The 20,223-nt window shown below is 38.7% G+C and overlaps 2 protein-coding genes across 6 annotated transcripts in view; one reads left to right on the forward strand and one right to left on the reverse strand.

Moving 5' to 3' along the window:
- ACSL5 (acyl-CoA synthetase long chain family member 5) overlaps positions 1 to 2,541 on the forward strand; it is a 40,490-nt gene extending 37,949 nt beyond the window's left edge. For both annotated transcript variants that reach the window (XM_045878822.3, XM_045878823.3), the window contains 4 exons: positions 116 to 217; positions 712 to 783; positions 1,157 to 1,303; positions 2,269 to 2,541. In XM_045878822.3, the coding sequence (XP_045734778.1) occupies positions 116 to 217; positions 712 to 783; positions 1,157 to 1,297 (315 nt within the window). In that variant the 3' untranslated portion in view covers positions 1,298 to 1,303; positions 2,269 to 2,541. The remainder of the gene's footprint in view (positions 1 to 115; positions 218 to 711; positions 784 to 1,156; positions 1,304 to 2,268) is intronic.
- A 325-nt stretch (positions 2,542 to 2,866) lies between these two features.
- ZDHHC6 (zinc finger DHHC-type palmitoyltransferase 6) lies at positions 2,867 to 20,199 on the reverse strand. Of its 4 annotated transcripts, XM_045878825.3 has the most exons (12): positions 19,972 to 20,199; positions 18,495 to 18,975; positions 16,861 to 16,952; positions 15,479 to 15,638; positions 13,917 to 14,078; positions 12,195 to 12,248; positions 7,482 to 7,649; positions 6,408 to 6,449; positions 5,580 to 5,725; positions 5,442 to 5,488; positions 4,298 to 4,412; positions 2,867 to 3,038 (listed from the first exon to the last, which is right to left on the reverse strand). In XM_045878825.3, the coding sequence occupies exons 2-11, from the start codon at positions 18,759 to 18,761 to the stop codon at positions 4,309 to 4,311; spliced, it is 1,242 nt and encodes a 413-aa protein (XP_045734781.1). In that variant the 5' UTR covers positions 18,762 to 18,975; positions 19,972 to 20,199; the 3' UTR covers positions 2,867 to 3,038; positions 4,298 to 4,308. The 4 variants fall into 4 exon arrangements, with proteins under 4 accessions (XP_045734781.1, XP_045734782.1, XP_045734780.1 ...); XM_045878826.2 differs by lacking the exon at positions 2,867 to 3,038 and having other exon boundaries at positions 3,800 to 4,412; positions 7,563 to 7,649; XM_045878824.2 differs by lacking the exon at positions 2,867 to 3,038 and having other exon boundaries at positions 3,800 to 4,412; positions 19,972 to 20,198.
- Positions 20,200 to 20,223: the final 24 nt, after the last annotated feature.

Here is a 20,223-nt window from a genome sequence, read left to right on the forward strand (position 1 = left end):
ATATTGAACTGAGGTCTTGGGGAAGTACCTATTACCAACATAGAATCCTGCTGTCTTCATCCAGTGTGGGACACCACTATCCTAGCTCTCACATGCCCTTATTTCCTTTCTATAGTCGTCCTTAGTGGGAGTGGTGGTTCCTGACCCAGAAATGCTGCCCTTATTTGTAGCCAAACTTGGAGTTAAAGGCTCCCTTGAAGAACTGTGCCAAAACCAAGTAAGTCTCCTTTAAGCAAGCTCTATGCACACCCCTGGGGCCCCTGGTGGGAGAGCAGAGGAGGCCCCACCAAATCAGGCACCAATGATGCCTTCCTCTTTGGAAGAACAGACTCTTCCTGCACTTGGGATAGGTGGCTGTAGCTGAAATAGATTGATGGGTTTTATTAGATTGGAGGATAGGATGGGATGGGAAGTTAAACAAAAACCCTCTATTCTTTTTATAGTATGTTCATTATGGGGGAAAAAAATTGGAGAATAGAGAATCAAAAAATGCCATCCAGAGAAAATCCCTGTTAACATTTAGATTTGCCTTTCCTTCTCATTAGCTTTTTGAGCAATATTAAGCATAAAATGTGCTTGTTTATACATACACCTATATCCTGCTTTTATCCTGATGAGCTTTTGTAGGCATTTTGAGTTGGTTCACGTTTAGCCTTTCGTTTGTCTCTTTTTCTAACCGGCCATGCTTTAAGCTGTGTTTCATATTCTTAGGTTGTAAAGGAAGCCATTTTAGAAGACTTGAAGAAAACTGGGAGAGATGGTGGCCTTAAATCCTTTGAACAGGTATGTACTACTGATGTAATCCTGGTCTCTCAAGCCATACTAGAAAGTCTTAATGTTTGGATTTGTAATAGGGTTTCAGTGTAACTTCCAAGGAATTTATTTGAGGTTTTGTACCATTAACCCACTAAGTACAAATGGCAGTGATCTTTTGTAGTTACTTGTACAATCTTTTTTTGCCATTTATTATCCATTTTCCCTTCTCGCTTCTTTCCCAAATTATCAGTTTGTGGGAATGGGCATGTATTACTGTTCTCTTGACCCTCCCACTTCATCAACCCAACTTTTCTCAAGTTCTTTAGAGTATGCAGGGGGCTCTGCAGAAAAGTCTGAATCACTAATAAATGTGTGTGTGTGCACGCATCTTCTCTTCTAGGTCAAAAGCATCTTTCTTCATCCAGAGCCATTTTCCACTGAAAATGGGCTCTTAACACCAACACTGAAAGCAAAGCGGGGAGAGCTTTTCAAGTACTTTCGAACCCAAATCAACAGCCTGTATGAGAACATCCAGGAGTAGATTAAGGTACTTAGAAGCTGGAGGGGGCTCAGAGGTAGCCTGCCTTGTAGGAATATGGATTAAAAACTAATCTTACGTTTATCTTCTGTCCTTCCTCTTCTCTGTTATTTTAGCTACTAAATTAATAAAAACCATAGCTTACAGCTTTTTAAAAAATATTGGGAGAATTACGGGCGCCTGGGTGGCTCAGTCGTTAAGCGTCTGACTTCGGCTCAGGTCATGATCCCAGGGTCCTGGGATCGAGTCCCCCATCAGGCTCCCTGCTCTGCGGGAAGCCTGCTTCTCCCTCTCCCACTCCCCCTGATTGTGTTCCTGCTCTCGCTAAGTCTCTCTCTGTCAAAAAAATAAATAAAATCTTAAAAAAAAAAAAAAATATTGGGAGAATTATAATGTAAAAGCTTAGCCCTGAACTAAACAAATTTTGTCCTTCCCATCTTAAATGTTGCTGATATTCAGGTTTTTGGTCTACTTTTATCAACATGCCTTTCTTCAAGGTCCACTTGTTATTCTTTGTCCCTTCCTCAAAACCTCTAAGCTTTCTAAGTGACCACCACCAGCTCAAGAGCCAAAGTGACTTCTTCCTTGTTGTTTTACAGTAAACCTACCTTGTTGACAGTCCCAGCACTTAGGCCGTCCAAAAATGTTCAAATTGAGGGACCTTTAAGTTTTAAAAAGCTGTTTATAATTCATGTTTTCTAACTATTCCTCAAAACCACTGATTAGATAGGTTAATCTTTTAACCTATCACTAGTATCAGTCATACCTTTAAGACTACTTTCTTCTATGTACTTCTGTGTACACTAACGTCTGTCCACAGAAGGGAAGTTTGATCATACTGAACGTTTCCTAAACTCCCTAGTTTCTCTGACTTGGGAGAATTAAAAAAAAACGGGACCTATAACATGTCCAAAAAGAATGTTCACAAAGTGTTATCTACAGTAGTATCTGATGACTAAATCTTTTCCTTACAGTTTGCTGCTGAACTGGAAGCTATGGGGGAAGTAGTTTAAACTCATGTCAAGTGCACTTTTCCAGTAAATGAAGCTAGCACTGAGGAAAAACCTCCTGAACTGGGAACAAAGACCTATGGGCAAGCATGGAGTCTATACCACAGGCTTATCTTCTGGGAAGGAACTGACTGATCTTTTCTCTACTGGACTCCAGTTCCTGCTATACCTTACCCCCAGACAACGCATGTTGCTTCCACTTGTAAAGCCTTGAAAATAAACTATCACAAACATGTACACTGTGGTGTGTGTTTCCTCACGGACCATGATGAGAATCAGAATCAAGGACCACTTAATCAAGTAAGCTAGTGGCTCTCAAACTGGGCTGTACACTAGAATTGCCTGAGGGGTTTAAAGAGATCCTAATAACGGCTGGGTGCCACCCTAGGGGTTGTGACTGAAATGGTCTGCGGTACGGCCTGGGCATCGGGATTTTTAAAAGATCCCTAGGTGATTCTAGTAGGCAACCAAGATTGGTGGCTACTAAAGGCAATGTTGAGAGGACCAGGCCCTCTTCTCCCACAGCTGCGAATAATAAAACAAATACCAGCTGAGCCCAAACTCCAACCAAGCACACGATTCATTGTTTCTTCCTTTACCATCTTTGTTGTGCTCTAAGTAGTCTTGAACAGTATTCCTTTCTGTCCTCTAACTGGAGGTAAGGAGAATGTTCCTGGATGGTCTTTCTAGACCCCGAGCCCAGAAAAGCTGAAGAAATGTCTATTCTTGAGTATCTGAAACAAAGGGAAGACAAGAATTAACCTACAGGGTCCCTCCGTGGTCTAGCTCCGATTACCACCTTGACCTCCTCTCCTACTCTCTCCCTCCCTCACTCCAGCTGAGCCACACTGGCTGCCTTCCTATTCCTGACATGCCAGGCACATTCCAGCCTGTTTTTCTAGCTGCTCCCTCTGCCTAAGACGCAGCTATTCCCAAAGGCATATGACTTGTCCCTTCAACTGTCAAAGGTCACTTCCATCAGACCATCTTACCTGCTTTCTTCCACAATCCATGACTCCATCTGATGCCTATTTTGCTTGTCTGTCTACCTCCCTACCTATCACTAGAATGGGACAGAGTCATGTTTCATTCACTGCTAAATCTCCAAGTGTCCTTCTCTTGATGTTAACTGTTAAAACCCCTAAAGGCTCAAGTTCCCTGCCTTGGAAAGAATTAGTATGGGAGTAGGTGACTTCTATAATCCTACTGTGCTTAGACAAGCTCAACATTAAGCATCCAATCCACCAGCTTAGATCCTACCATTCGCATAAGCTTCAGGTTTTGAGAGATTCAAGTGTACATGAGCAGTTGGAGCTCACTAGGTTCAAAGTTTCCCAGAATGCTGGGATCTCATGGCATTAATTCATTTACTGAATAACTTAAGACTCATGGTTAAAGATGCCAATTTTTCACAAGGTAGTAGAGCAGTTTTTCCACAAAGAACTAAGACAAACCTTTTTAATCAGCCAAAAGAAAGAGGCTAGTAAAAACTAGATTTATACAGAACATCCACTGATATTTATTTGATTTGACAAAATCTGCATTATTAAAAGACAGGTAATAAAATCTCAGCTTATATTGAATCTGACATATGTTCTACAGTATCTAGAATATTACATAAGAAATAACAACTGAGGGGGAAAGAGGATAAAAGCATCACATGCAGATGCTCCTGGAAAAAGGGGCACTACATCTGCAGGTAAGGTCCATAGTGTGCAGCGCACAAAAAAAATCCTAGAGAAAATGCAATTCACTTACTTGGGTGAAGTGTTTTTCCTTTTGGGGAGAGGAAGAGGTGACAAAAAAGGGCAGGAATTCAAAGGCATATGCAGAATGGCTTCTCCATTTCAAAATGGTAATAAAAATATTTAGATTATGGCACTAGGGCACCTTTAAGGAAAAGAACACCTTAACCAGAGTAGGCTCATTGCATAATTCTTTAGTAATATGTACAATTTTCAAGTAATGGAGAGGACTTAAAGAGTAATTTTACTTTAACAGTGGCTATCTATTTTTCTTCTCGCCCTCTGGGACTTGATCTGTTTCAGCATCACAGGGACATTTCTCCACACAGTTTCTAGGGAACCAGCCTCTGATTCGTGAAACACCTGATGGAGAAAATGAAATTAATGTAAATAGACTTAGTGATATTGCTGAGCCAAATAAGTCCCATTACTTCAAGTCAATAAGCTTTTAATTCTGCTTTACTTTTTTCCTCCTTTACCATCTTTTATAAGCATAATTTGAGGGAAAAAAAATATATATATATATGTTTAAATGCTGTCTATCAAGCTAGAAAACCAGTATTTCCCAAATGCTATTAGCTAGGAAAGGTACAACCCCTTGTGGTTCAGGACAACCCCTAAGTGGAACATGGGGTGGGGGTGGGCAGGATTTCTCAATACAGGTATTCACTTGCACATGTGTGATCGTGGTGTTTTGGGCACACTGTCATACTTCACCTGTTCCAGGGACTACCTCCCTGTAGCCTCTGTGAATTTCCTTCTTAGGTTTTTTCTAACATGTAAATTTCTAATATCAAGGTTGACTAAGTAGTCATATGGGTTAATCTACAATTAACCCAGTGTTTTAGGAAAAAGCATCCAGAATTAATCTTTAAAAAGGAAAAGTTCTAAAAATTAAAAAAAAATTAAAGACACAAAATTTCAATCCATTAGTTTCCATAACTTCATAGGAATATTCATTCACAGGGGGAGCAGAGGGCACAGGGGGTTGGTATACAGGCTCTACAGCTAGACTACCTGGGTTGGAGCACTGGCTCTACTTCTTTTTAGTGCAGTCTTGGCAAGGTGCTCAGTCTTGGTGCATTCTGGTTTCCTCATCAATGAAAAGTAAATGAGGGCTCTTGGGGGCTTCACCACAAGTGAAGCGCTTCTACAAGTGTCCATCACACAGATCATGAGGAGCTCCAATGTTAGCTGCCACTAAAAAGACCTGATACATAGAAGTGCTATGGAGAAATAATATAAGAAGCCTTTTTCTGTTGCTTGATGATGTGTCCTCCTATTATGTACCCTAATGCATGTGACACTGATTGTTTATAAGAGTTATTCCCACAAAATTTGGAATTATTACTAGCAGCCTTGTCTATTAAACATTTCCTTCCATTTCCATACCTTCTACAAAGGCATCATCAAGAATTTTATCTCCATACAACCAGTATCTGAAATATTTAAAAGATTAAAATTAGTTTTTTTTAGGCTAGATGCTAATTTCGTCATTAAAGAAGAAATTCAGTACTTTCTATCACTTACCGTAACCCTCTTGTGGCTAAAATGAATTCCCCTTTCTGTAGCCTTATTCGAGGCTCTTCAGTGCAGGGGCTCGTGAAGAAGGTTTTGATTCCTTTATTCAAAGGACAGCAGGCACCGCTGTAATCTTCTATTACTCTATACCGTACCTGGCATCAATAATTAGAAAAACAATTTAACATTTACCCCTGAATTTCTTAAATTTGAAATTAAATTGTTAAAGGTAGATCCAAAATATCAGGTGACAAGCCTTTCCCTCCCAGTTCCTTTATAGGAAGCAACTGATGTTTCTAGTTCTCCAGGCTTTTCTTACCCTGCATTTCAAGCACGTAGCTAAGAATTAAATTCTAGAGCAGTGCTGTCCAGCAGAACTTTCTGCAATGATGGAAATGTTCTATATTTGTGGTAACCAATGTGGTAGCCCCTAGACACATGTAGCTACTGAGCACTTCTAATGTGGCTAGTACAACCAAGGAGCTGAATTTTTTATTTTATTTAATTTTAGTTACTTTAAATAGCCACATGTGGCTAGTGGCCATCAAACTATACAGCAGAAGTTTAAGGATGGGTTTCATACTGATGAGCTATATGGAGGATAATTATTTTTCTGTTGGCAATATAATTGACCACATTCCCTCTAAACCGCCAGTAGAACTACTTAAAAGAAAACAAAAATGAACTGTATCAAATTTCAACAACTGTATTAAGAAACATTATTTAATAAAAGCCAACAGTTGGCTTCTACTCAAAGGCAATTTTGAAAACTATACAGAAGCGTAGAGCCTGACAAAAGGAAAAAGAAACTAGTATCATTGCAAAAATATAACTTACACTTCTGATTCTTTTGTCTGCTTTTTGTTTCAACTGTTCAATCTGTTTGGAGATATAAAAAGAAAAAATGTTCTCTCGGTGTTGAAAACAGCCCTTTGCCATGAACTATACCAGAGTGACATGACAAACTCCCAATTTTCCAGCATTCACAGTTGCTGACAATTCAAAGGCCACATATTTTTTTTTTTTTTTAGAAAAGTGGAAAGTGGGCCCTATGAGAGTAGGAGCTGACATGAGGCTTTCTTCTCCATATTCTCACTCTCTTCATCTGTATACTCATTGAGCATTCGCTATGGCCCAGGAATCAGGGAGATGTGCTCACTGCCCTCATGGGGCTTCCAGGCTAGTCCTGAAGGTGGGCACAGAGATTCACGGATTCTTTAGAGATAAGGTAGACAGACTGCAAAATTCATCCGCAAGTCTCCACTGAAAGTCATCATTATGACTTACTTTTCTTCAGTAACAATCTATTCAGCAATAATTTATTAAATGGTACTATATTAAATATAGTAGGGGAAATCAAAATAACTCATAATCTCTGTACCAGAATCTTGTCAAATTAAAGATATAAAAAAATTAAATAAAAATGAGACCTCATGGGCACCATACAGTAGCTACCATACAGTAGCATATGGTTAAGCGCCAAATCCAGATGAGGTGGGATTGAAACTGGCCTTGATAATTTATGATAGAGAGGAGGTCACAGAAGAGAGAAAAAACAGTTTGGACAAAGAGGTGGCAGGAATGCACAAGGAGTTCACTGAGGAAACCAGGCCGATTGTAAAGTGTGATTTCCGTTAGGGAGAAGTTGGAGGCAGTTTTAGGCCAGATTTTTAACTAAGTGAAGGGATCAGGACTTTGTCACATCTATGAAGGATTAAAGAGAAATTTAAATTAAAATTTTGAGAGACATGATACAAGGAGTGCTTTAGGATTGTTAACTTGGATTTATTTTTGCCAAACTGAAAAAAATTGTATGATTTATTTTACTATAAAATGTCATCTGAGTTAAGGGGCACTTAAGGGGAAGAGGGTGAGACAGAAAGGAAAGCCTATTTGCACAGAAATACATACTGTTAAGCTGTACCGGTGACAGCCTTCTCTTACTGGCCACGCTAGTCCATCTCCCTCAGGGACCCCTGACCACGTAAATACCTGTTTAAAGTTCTTCCATCTACTTCCCATATCATAGGGAAAAACAAAGACTTCATCCAGTTGGTAATATTGAATTCGATCTTTAGCCTGTGGGTAACAAAAAGGTAAGATGGCAGATACCCTCTGCCTCAAACAGCTCTAAATAATACACTATTGATAGTATTGATAGTAATATACATTTATTCCTCAAATTTGTATCACTCCTAAAAATGCTTCCTCCTTCTTGTAATGTTAGTGTACACAGAAGAGAGACAAACTTGTAAGAGGAACTTGCTATATAATATATAATACCAAACTCGTATGAGATCATTCAGGAAATGTCTGACAGGGCTTATTCAGGAACAAGGATTCAAAAATGCTTATTAAAAGAGTTAATAGTGGGGTGCCTGGGTGGCTCAGCTGGTTAAGCATCTGCCTTCGGGGCTCAGGTCATGATCCTGGGGTCCTGGAATCAAGCCCCACATCACGCTCCCTGCTCAGCGGGGAGTCTGCTTCTCCTCCTCCCTCTGCCCCTCCCCTCGCAAGTGCTCTCTTTCTAATAAATAAAATCTAAATAAATAAATGAGTTAATAGCTTTATTCCACGTATAACAAATCCTCAATGCTCTTGGCTTTTCAGCAAAACAAAAGAATCCAGGTGTAAAGAAGGGATCTTGATAAAAAAGATTTAAGAGAAAGCAAGAGTTTATTCAGGGTGAAAGGAACTGTTTCAGGGTGTTCCAGAATGCAACAGTTGTATCCTGGGTGGCAACCACAACTGTGGGGATGGCCGGGAAAACAGGTTCCAGGGGGAATCATCATTTTCTGAAAATTATTTTTCTTTAAAAGAAACTAGCAGAGGGCGCCTGGGTGGCTCAGTCGTTAAGCGTCTGCCTTCGGCTCAGGTCATGATCCCAGGGTCCCGGGATCGAGTCCCACATCGGGCTCCCTGCTCGGCAGGAAGCCTGCTTCTCGCTCTCCCACTCCCCCTGCTTGTGTTCCTGCTCTCGCTATCTCTCTCTCTCAAATAAATAAATAAAATCTTTAAAAAAAAGAAAAAAAAAAAGAAACTAGCAGAAATGTGCAGATCTTCTTTCGGTTTTTTATACCATTACACATGTATATATACTCACTTATCTATGCATTTATATGTACATTTTATGCATATACATAAATATTCAAGTTGCATAAATTATATTCTAGGCACTTAAATTGTTAACTTTAACTTAAGGAGATAAACTGGCTTAGAATTTCTTAAGTTTCACTGACACCTAGTGGTATAAAGATACATTATTTATTCCTACAGTAAGTGTACAAACCCAGTTGAAATTTGTATCAATTTTAGTGTCTAGTAATTTCGATGAATTTTCTATAAAGTTAATCATTTATTTGTATTTTTTAGTCAGCAACAGAGTGCCAGTTTTAAAATAACTTCTAGATTTAGCATGGCACTTTATGAAGAGCCTTGGTCATTAGAAAAAAAAAAGTATTAATCTAATGATGATATATTAACTAGAAATGATACCTTGAAATATTTTATTATCAAGGGACAATATTTTAGGGAAAGGCTTCTTGTAATTACTTATAAAGTAATATTGATGTTAATTCAATTAAAACAATTGTCAAGCTACATGTATGTATGAATCTATTAACTGTGTAAATTCCCACCCAAATAGTAAAGGATAATTTATTTTCCGTTTTTATAAACAAAAGTCTCAGAGTCTTCAAAATGGTTAAGTCTCAAAGAACAGAGATTTAGGCTATTAACAAAGAAATAGTGGTAAGGATGAGAGTAGCTTACAAAAAAGACTGAGGCCTGGTCTCTGCCTAAGAGAAGCACTCAGTGAAGTTGGGGGGATTCTATCAATCCTGTGTTAAAAGGCAACAGAGGTGGGGTGCCTGGTGGCTCAGTCAGTTAAGCATCCGACTCCTGATTCTGGCTCAGGTCATGATCTCAGGGTCCTGAGATCAAGTCCCAGATCAGGCTCTGCGCTGAGTGTGGAGCCTGCTTAAGATTCTCTCTCTCCCTCTCTCTCTGCCTCTCCCCTCTGCTTGTGCTCTCTCCCCCTCTCTCAAAAAAAAGAAAAAAGCAACAGAGGTGTGCAATAGGTGCTATGGGAAAGGCAAAAAAACTACTTAGCTTATCTAGGGAGAGTCAAGGAAGGTTCTTTGGAAGAAATGACGCCCAAACTAGGTCCTGAGGCAGAAGAAATCAGCAAAAAAGAGGAAGTGTGTTCTAGGTAGAGAATGACATGTGAAAAGATACAGAAGCATATGGTGTATGAAATAGGAGTTTTTGATTTTAGTTGGTATCAAGAATGAGATGGGGTGGGGAGCGGTAGAAAATGCAGTAGAAGAAACAGAAAAGGGGAAGACATGAAAGGTTTGATTATGTATAAGCTAAGGAGCTTGGACTTAAACCGGTATATCAGTGGTTCCTTTAAAGCATGCTTTGCACCTCTTCCAGTCCCCAAGACCTTTTCTTAGGGTTCAACAAAGTCAAACAACTTTCATTTTAATACTAACATGTTATTTGCCTTTTTCATTGTGTTGAAATTTGCAGTAGTGGATAAAATTGCTGGTACCTTAAGCAGGAATTAGGACAGTGGCACTGTGTAAGTAAACATATTCTTCACCGTTACATACTCATATTTAAAAACAAAACAAAAAACAAAAAACCAAAGTTTTACACAAGAATGTCCTTGATGATGCAATAAAAATTATTATTTTTATTAAATCTCAACTCTCAAGTAGATGTCCTCTCACTATTCTGTGTGACAAGATGGGGAATACACATAAAGCATGCCAAAGTGCTTATCTCAAGGAAAACATCTGTTTGAGCTGTGAACTAACAAAAGCTGTGTAGCCAGCTTTTTTCATATAATGCTATTTTTACTTGAAAGAATGCGTAATGAAACTAAGGTTACTGAGACTTCAATATTTGGCAGAAATTTTCTCAAAAATGAACAAAGTCAAGCTGTTACTTCAATGTAAACAACTGAGTATTTGTCAGTGAAAAAATTAAGGCTTTCAAGTGAAAATCAGAATTTTAGAAAATTTGTATCCACCACTAACGAGCTTGACAGCTTTCCAAAATAAAGGACTTTCCCCCATAAAATTGGTAGTGATATGAATGAATGTGCCAGCATTTGGAAAATCTGCATTACCCTATAAAACTATATTTTCCAAATGACCAATACTTGATGTTATAAAATCATGTATGGGTAAAAGGTCCATTCAAAGAGCAAGATGTAGTGATGGATTGAAATGTACAAGAGTACAAAACGTTTACTGATAGGGCTTCACATCTCACATACGACTAACCTTTCAAGACTATCACCTGTCAAGTTTTCATGTAGTATCAAAGAATATCCACTACTAACTAAAAAGCCTATTAAAATACTCTCTCCTTTTCTACCTACTTATCTGTGTGAGGCTGGATTTTCTTCATATACTTCAATCAAAGCAACATATCGCAACAGACTGAATGCAGGAGATGTGAGAATCTAACTGTCTTCTGTTACGTCAGATATTAGAGAGATTTGTAAAAATATAAAACAATGCCACTTCTCCCTATTTTTTACTTTGAAAAATATAATAATTTTTAAAAATATGCTATTTATTGACATATAATGGGCTTATTATTATTTTTAAATGAAATTATAAATCTTCAAAATTTTTCTCAGGAAATATGGCAATTACTGATAGATATCACACACATTAACAAAGGCTCTTTAGTGCCCTTTAACAATTTTGAGAACGTAAAAGGGACCTGAAACCAAAAAGTTTAAGAACCTATTGCTGTAACTTCAAGTTCACAGACTGACTGCCAGGCGGCTAAATATGTCTTATTGGTATGTTTTATTTGGCCCACAAGGTTTTTTGTTTTTAATTTGAATTGCTTGCTAATATTTAAAAACAAAAAAGAGATGTCACAGAAATCCAGATCTCTTACTTTTCTAGAAAAACAATTAGATGATTTCAGAATACTGAGTGAGTACCCCCCCATAGTAACAATCAATTTCATCTGTTAGGCAGCTCTAGTACACAGGCTGGCTCCTGTCCCCTAAGTTATCTGCCTGGCCGCCGCAGGCATTTGGGTTTATAAACCCTGCTACAATGATGGTGAGGCTCTGAGAAGCTTTAAGCAAGGAGCAGAGTAGTCAGACTGACTTTTTACAACAGAATCACAACAGATGGGATGAAGTATGTATTAAAGGTTGTGAGGTCTGTAGCAAGCTATGCTGTAAGCCCTACCTGATAGGGCTTATCAAGGTTTTTTTAGTCCTAAAGCACTGAAAAAAACTTGATGGCACCTTGGTAGGAGAGAAGTTCCTTTCCAAATGGTTTGCCTTAACCCCTAATCTAAGAAAGAATGGTGAAATGGTTTAATGTATGGCTTAGCCTTCTTCAGCAACTCAGGGTGAACAAGAAGCAAATTTCTGTGGCAGTTATATTAAACCAAGAATGAATCAAAATGTTTCTTTTCTATATTTATCTTCTGTGTGGCATGCAAATGACTTAAGAAAGCCATCTGGTAGTGAGGTTTTCACTTCCAGGCATTTATTAGTTAATCTGGCCTATGAACTAATTTTATTTTATTTTTTCTGAACAAATCTTTATTGAGATTAAGGAAACAATTATTAAAATTTACCTTTTCTTCAATCCATGATTCAATGGAAGTTTTGTTTCCGAGAATTATTTTCATCTGAAAATTAAATGATAAACAGTAAAATTTTATGATAAAACTTTGGTTCATTTAAGATTATCATCTTCGTAGTAACCCTATGAGATAGTTTTTATTGCTCCATTCCATTGATGAAGAGACCAGGATAACAGAGGCTAAGTAACACACTCAGGGTGTGGTCCATCTGACTCTAAAGTTCTTGTTCTTAAGCATTGCACTATAATGCCTCTCCACAAAATGATTATGGCAGTCCATAATCAAATCTGAATCTACTATTTTAATAAAGCTTCATGTTTTAAGTACTATCTTCTGAACAAGGTTTCCAGAGTATTAATGAAACACTGATATAATCCATTTAATCAGTACTTGTGCATTTTGCTATTAAAATCTCTTACCACAATCTTTAATTAACCTTAAGTTTATCATTAATTTATTTACTACAAGAAAGTGACTCAGTCAACCCAGATATTCTGCTTGCCTTAAAAACCAAATGTATTCAGTCTTGATTCTATTAATCAATTTTCCTAGCTATGACTAATTCCACTTATGTGAGCTTTTACACCACAGGGTTTTAGTTTATTTCTAATATGATTCTTAATTAGAGGCATTGGGGGAATTTTTTCAAAGAATTTGATCCCAGGCTAATAGAAAACATGAAGTATAACCAAAACCAGCATATTTTAAAACTATGAGTTTAAAAGGGTTGGGTGATGCACCAGAGTCCTCAAGGCCAGCATTTTTGATTCTATGAGAGGTGTGCGTTTCCTTTTAGTCTGGCTGTGTCCACAGAAACAGTGTGGCACAGTAAAAACACTCATGGGCAAGGAGTCCTCATCATATTCCTAGGGCCGAGCACACCACCACCTGGCCCACAGTGGGCCTTCAATTAATGAACAAGCTAATTAGATGAATGGAATGAGTCATAACTGTTTTGTGATCTCTTCAAGGCCACATCCTCCTCCGTGTTCTCAAAGCACTTTGTACGTAAATCTATGATACACACATGAGCCAGTATTAGTTTACTAATTAGGTTACTACTAATTTTGACTTCCCTAGGGGCAGGACGCTTTTCACTTTCATTGTTGTAGCCTCTGAAATTAGCGGAATAATTCACCAGAGTAGGCATTAAATAGCACCCGTACCATAGGATTGTTACTGAAATTAAACGAACTCCTGCATGTGATGTCCCTAAAACAGCGTCTTGCACATAGTAAGTGCTCAATAAACGTTGGCTGTGTTATGATGATGATTAAATACATACCATCATAAAACAGCTTACTGAATACATGAGTGGGTGATCTTGGGTCAAGTCACTTCACCTTTCTGTGATTCAATTACTCATCTGTAAGGAAGGGAAAAATACTCCTCTTCAAACTCCTTCTGGGGGTTGGTGTGAAGATCAAGAGACTATAATGTGAGAAGAGCTTTCCCAACTATAAAGTGATATGTAACTCTAAGATAACATTTTAAAAATTAAATCAGTTACCTGGAAGTTCTGGCAAAGTTACTTCAAAATTATCTGACTAGTACAGAGATTATCTGTACTAGATATCTGACTAGTACCTTGATGGAATAGGTAACAGTAATTTCCATTTCATACTGTACACTTAAATGCAGCCTTTATCTCTCTCATTATAAGCAGCCCCAGTAAGTTGACAACTTTTAGCCAGAGGTAACCAAGAAACTTACCTGGATAAAAAACAACATCCCAACAGCTATGGTCGTTCCTAAAGCTAATCCCAAGGCAAAGAGGGTGGCCGCAAATGCTGCTAATCCAAATGGAATAATTGGAAGAGGATCTCTCCGGGCTGCACTCATATCAATCTTTACCGTGTTCCACCCAAAGGAGAGCTACAAACAACAACACACACTTGAAATATTCAGTTGTCATAAATGCTCAGTCTGTACTGGAACATCTAAAACAACTTGATCAAAAAAGATCAACAAATGATAACCTGAAGTTGTGGCTAAAAGCAAATGAATATCTAATGCTTGAACTCATACTGATATGCAGGATATCATTCTTAGTTATTTTCAAATGTTACTTTTTGTTTTTAATTATTTCCTCAGGAAGTGTAAGGCATACCCCACTAACATTAATGTGCATGAACAGCTTGAGACATCGATCTAAATTGTAATTGTGGCATCCATCTTCTCCTTGCTTCTCACTATTTACAGCAATCTTCCACAGCAAAAAAACCAGACAGCCTAGAATTTAGTAGTTGTTTCTTCCCTCATGTGCCACAACCAGAGGTTAAAAACTGGCAAAATGCAGCCAAACATGCCCTACAGATGCCTACCGCTTAGCTTGCAAAATGTTTTAAAATATTCAGCCAGGTGCCAACATTTAAAAATCAGGAGATGTTAAACAAAAAAGTCCAGATTTTCTGATTTTTCCTGAAACACTAGAAGATCTAGTATTACTGGACTAGGTTTCCAAACATCAGAAACTGGCCGAGGTGAGTATGGGCTGTCCCACCTGTGAGGGGCATATGTTCTCCAGGTGCTACAGTCCTTTTAGGCCTGTGAAAATCATTTACCCACCACGCTTCTTTAGGGATTGAATTTGTGACCCCCGAAATTTATCTCCTGACTACTTGCCCATAAGTCAACCTAATCTTCTGGAGGATATTTTAGGACACATGCCTGTTCCATGAGCTACCTTCCAGGGCACTGGAATTAGAAACGAACAAAACAACTGCAACTTGCCACATGAATTAGATGGAAATAGAAAATATTAGGGCTGTCTTTTTCTTCTTGTTCCTTTTTTCCCTCTAATTATTCTTACCACAGCTACAAAGTGTGAAATCAAATTATATATACAGTAATAAAATATTATCAACTTCAACTATAGCTAGTAAGGTAAGTTTCCAAAACAAAATAATTTTTCCTCATCTTAAAAATTAAGTGCTGGGGCACCTGGGTGGCCCAGTGAGTTAAGCGGCTGCCTTCAGCTCAGGTCATGATCGCAGGGTCCTGGGATCAAGTCCCACGTCGGGCTCCCTGCTTGGCAGGGAGTCTGCTTCTCCCATTCCCTCCCACTCATGCTCTCTCTCTCAAATAAATAAATAAAATCTTAGGAAAAAAATTAAATTTTAATACTTAAAAAAAAAAAGAAATTCATATATAGGTAAAGCAAAGTTCTGTTTCCCAACCTAAATCAGAGAAATCATATTTCCAAATGGGACTTCTTAAATAATCATAACTACCATTTAATTTGGCATAAATGATTTTATAACACAGTCACTTACCCGATTATAAAGCTGTGTATACATAGTCATAACAAAAATGAAGGCAGCATGAATACAACCCAGTGGTGCTAAAAGGAGAAACAGTGTGAACGAAGCATGATTTTGGTAACCACAACAATTGTTGATCCAAGGACAGTGATGGTCCATCTTCATCACACATCTAACAAGAAAAATTTACATAAAACATGAGGCAGAAAATCCTGTCTACTTTAAATAATTTTGGTCTTCAAAAGATCATGCAAATAGGAATCCAGCATGTCCATGAGTCTCAGAGGAATTATACTCCATGGAACAGAAAGCAAAGTCTTTATGAGTTTTAAACAACTCTGAACAGTAACTTCTTTCAAATTCTAAACAGCATGAGAAAAGTCAGGCTTTGTGACAGGTTCTGAGGAAAAGATGTCTGCTACAAGTGAGTTTGTTTTAAGAAGTCAAGAGGCCCACTGAGAGGTTCATTACAAAGAAATAAGCATGGGTTCCTGGTCTTTCTCTAGCTCTGAAATGCAGTGACCGGACGGAGTACAACAGAGATTCAACAAAATCACTTCTAAATCTCTACCAGGGTTGGCTGATGGGACCCAGCAGACCTTATAACTTCCTTCCTTCCTGTTCTCATCCTTTAGATGTGGATTCTCTGAGCTAAGCAAGCTAACTATGGAATATAAGATGTGGTATAACAAGCAAAGTCTTACTGAGCTTCCTTCCCTTGTTGCTAGAAGAACATTTCCTGGCCTCACACCAAACTATATTTGCCACAAATGGTTTTCCTAAACCTCAACACTGTCATCACAAATTTCTTATTAACTGGTGGAAGAGCTGTATATTTAAAAAGGTTCTAGTTTATTTCATATTTCTTATAGTGATTCAGTTTTCTTCCCATTAAGTTTTTTATATTACACACTAGTGACAATATGCACCTGAATTCATTTATTAGATATGCATAAAGTGTAAATGTTACTCAACCCAAATGATGGAAAGGGCAGGAGGTGTCCCTTATAATTTAGACTCAGAACAATTCTAAAGCTAGTCATGATGACAGCAGACAAGCACAATTAATCCTGATCTATGGAAACAACTTGAAGGCATAACTTTTTACTCTTGTCAGGGCAAGAAGCAAAGTAAATGTGTATTTTTTCCAAAAAGTAAATAAGTAAATAAATAAATAAAATCTTTTCACTTATGACAAAAAAGAGTGAGGATTATTTATTATCAAAATTGATAACTTAAGAATAAAACGGAGATATGGACACAAGTGTTTTGACAATGTTTTTTATAAAGAAGCCACCTTATAGAGACTAAAACTCAGATTGACGTGGTAGAAAGAACAACATTAAGACCAGTAATCAAGTTGATCAGTCCCCAGTGAGGAGCAAAGACAGTACCTGTTACACTTTCTGCAGTGATGTGACCGTGGCGCCTTGTGTGCTTGGCAGACTTTACAATACTGGAGGTACATGCTATCCTGAGAATCTTCCTTGGTAGCAAAACATAAACAAAAATATATCAGTTATCAGTTGTCTGATCCTAAGTAATAACATGTCAGGTCTTATGAATAAATGCTTCGGTACAGTTTTATTTTCTTTTATGGGAGGTGAGGATAAGGATGGAATCCTAACTTGCATTTCCAGTCCTTTTATTTGAAATACTTTTAAATAATGAGTTTCTGGTAACAGCTGCATTGCTCTTCCAATTACCAGAACTCATTTTTAATTTCTCTTCCCCATGCTCCACCCAAACCCACTGCCACTGATTGTATTTGGTTCTACTTTTCCAAACTCCTAGTAGAATGGGAGGAGTTCTGGAAAAGGGTAGCTGACCTGTGGCAGGTATTTTGGAGGTGGGGATTCAAACACTGGAGCTGATAGTCTTTAGGAAATCTCTCTTGCACCATTTTAATCACTTCTAACTACTTTCCTTTACAGTAGTTTCTCTCTAATTCAAACTGTCTACTGTCAGAATAATATTCTTATAACACAACTCCGATTAGGTCAGAGCTTGGCTTGAAAACCTCTCCTACCTCCCGATGGCCTAACAATTCCTCATGCATTTAAGGCCTTCTGCAATCTGCCTTTGTTTCAGCCTTACTGGTACTACGTAACCTTTATTTCTGACTATAGGCTTCCACCACCTATCAACCTGAAATGTCTTCATCCCCATTAGTGGAAATTTCTACTCCTCCTTCAGGTCCACAGCTAAAAAAGATCAGGTCCTTCTAGCTTCAACAGCACTCATCCCATTTTCTCTATAGTTTAGTTACTTACACAAGTGCCTTGGTTTCTCTCAATTATAAGGTTTTTCAGAATACGAATTTGTCCTACTCATCTCTGTACCCACTTTAAATAGTACACTACATTAGTGTTTCTCCAACACTAACATACCTAAGAATCACCTGGGGATTTTGTTAAATGCTGATTCTGATTCCTAGGTCTGGAGTGGAGCCCAAAACTCTGCATTTCTAACAAGCTATCAGGTGGTGTCCCTCAGCAAGCAATATGGAAATTCATGAGCATAAACTTTCTACAATTTTTAAAAAGCCACAAATTGATTCACACTGTACTTCCTTATGCGATGATTTTAACATTGATTTTAAAACTTTATGATTTAAGCCAGCAATTTCTAAAGAGGTTTTCTCAGTTCTGAGGGCTGTTAATGTATTACATGACAAAAGATCCTAGAGCCAAACTGCACTGTGGAATTATAAGAGGTGTATTACATGAGTATTTCTTAAATTTAGGACTATACACCCCCCAGTCCCCTTCATTCTTTTCTTTTTCCTTTAATGCAGGACAAGTATTCACTAAAATTTCTCTGGGAAATACTAATTTAGATGAATATTTTCAAACAGATACAAAATAAATTCTTTGAGCTCTAAATGATTAGTAATTAGAATAAGATGCTTAGCCTCTACCAAGGCAAAAAGTAGGCTGTGTCTGATACTATTGGTTAGCAGATAAAGCCATAAACTAAATATATGATTATCATTAGAGTTCCTTATCTTAAGGGATCTTTTTCTTACCGGTTTCCACCCCAAAGGAACAAAGCCAGGACCAATAAACATGGCATTGAAATAATTATAAAGAATCATGACAGTCCAGTTTATCAACATGATGAAATTCACGCTTCCTCCAGTTGTATGTAAAGGCCAATACCACAACACAGAGTCAATCATGGCCATCGTAGAACATATTGCTATAACACCAAGGGCTATGATGGGACCCCAGTGACACAGTCTCTTTAATTCTTGGAGATTTTCAAACTTGATAACTGAGCAGAATGTACCCATTTTGGTGAGGAAGAATGTCTTCCTACTTTTAGAAAATTATAGATTTCCTTTTTCTGTGCACACATTTCCATGTGCCACAAGTCCATGTGTGTTCCTTAACTGTCATGCCTTCAAGCTATGGGATGTTAATGCAGATTATGCCACTTTCATTGTTACACACTCAGAGCTCTTTATCTTAATTAGGAGAATCCAGTATCTTGGCTTGAAACCCAATCTAAAAAACAAAATGAGAAAGTTCAGTAAAAAAATTTATTATATACTATTTAACTCCAACAACCACCTAAACAAAGGCATCTCACAAGTGCACTACTATGGGATGAGCACCTTATCAAATGCCAAAGAGAACTATTTTTATCTGATCCAAAATAGGGCTCAAGTCTGGATGGCATATAAACTGGATACATGACTCTAAAATAGTGGTTTTTATTCCTTTGTTTTCAACTTGTCAGGGAACCGTGACTGTCCCACGTTTAGTGAATGGTTTGAGGAGACAAAGAATTTTAGAGCTGGAGCAGGCTTTGGGGTTGACTGAATCCAGCTTCCTTCCTCATAGAAAAGAAATTGGCTCGGAGAGGCTAAGTGATTGCACCAAGCTCACAAGTAACAGCTGCTCCTAGACTAGAAACCAAGTCATCGAACTCCTTTTACGAAGTTCTCAACTGCCTTTTACCGAGTCTCGATTTGTCAAGTATGAGCCCGACACGGTCTATACATTTGCCTGCGGTTACCCCAAAACGCCAACTTAAGGATCTATTTGGGCCAAACGTAAAGAGGCGAGCGAGTGAAAGCAAAGAGAGAGTGAAAGTAGGGGACGGGAGACAGAGGTGTATGTGTGAAATCACGACTTGAGGAACACGGGAGGATAAACATGAATGAACGTTGAGAAAAGGAGGAAGTGCCTCCGGAGCGAGGGACAGGGAAGGCAGAACCGCGAGCGTCGGAAGATCTGTGGAAGGATTTCTGACTGGACTGCAGTGAGTCAAGGGAAGATCTCAGATACAGGGTAATAAGGAGTTTCACGCAACAGATGCTACTGCCTTGTGCCCCAGGTCCCCGCCCGTGTCACGGAGCACAGCGCTTAGAAATCGTCACTCAGGGGAGAAACATTCTGGCAAGCGTGGTTGGTTTCAACATTCTGGAGATTCTGGGCTCACTCGGGCGGGGCGAAGACCGCCAAAATCATAGTTATATCCCTTGCCTTGACTCCCACCTCAGTCTGGTCCTTGGTGCCCGCTCCTCGGCCATCGCATTTCCGGGGCCGCCTGGGCTCACCCGGAACAGGTTTTCTCCTCTTCGGATAACGCCGTCATGGGGACCTCAGTCCAGCGCAAGCAGAAAGCAGATCCTGCTTGTAAGAGGGTGGTGTGCGGAACCTGCCGCGACCAGTCTGTCTTCCAGCCAGCGCTGTCGCCGCTGCTCTCCAGCTCCCGCCCGGTGCGCGCGGTCTTTGCGACAGCCACTT

The sequence above is a fragment of the Mirounga angustirostris genome, unplaced genomic scaffold (genome assembly GCF_029215605.1).
Source record: "Mirounga angustirostris isolate CCGP_5_RB_7025 unplaced genomic scaffold, mMirAng1.0.hap1 SCAF_6, whole genome shotgun sequence".
Lineage (NCBI taxonomy): Eukaryota > Metazoa > Chordata > Mammalia > Carnivora > Phocidae > Mirounga > Mirounga angustirostris.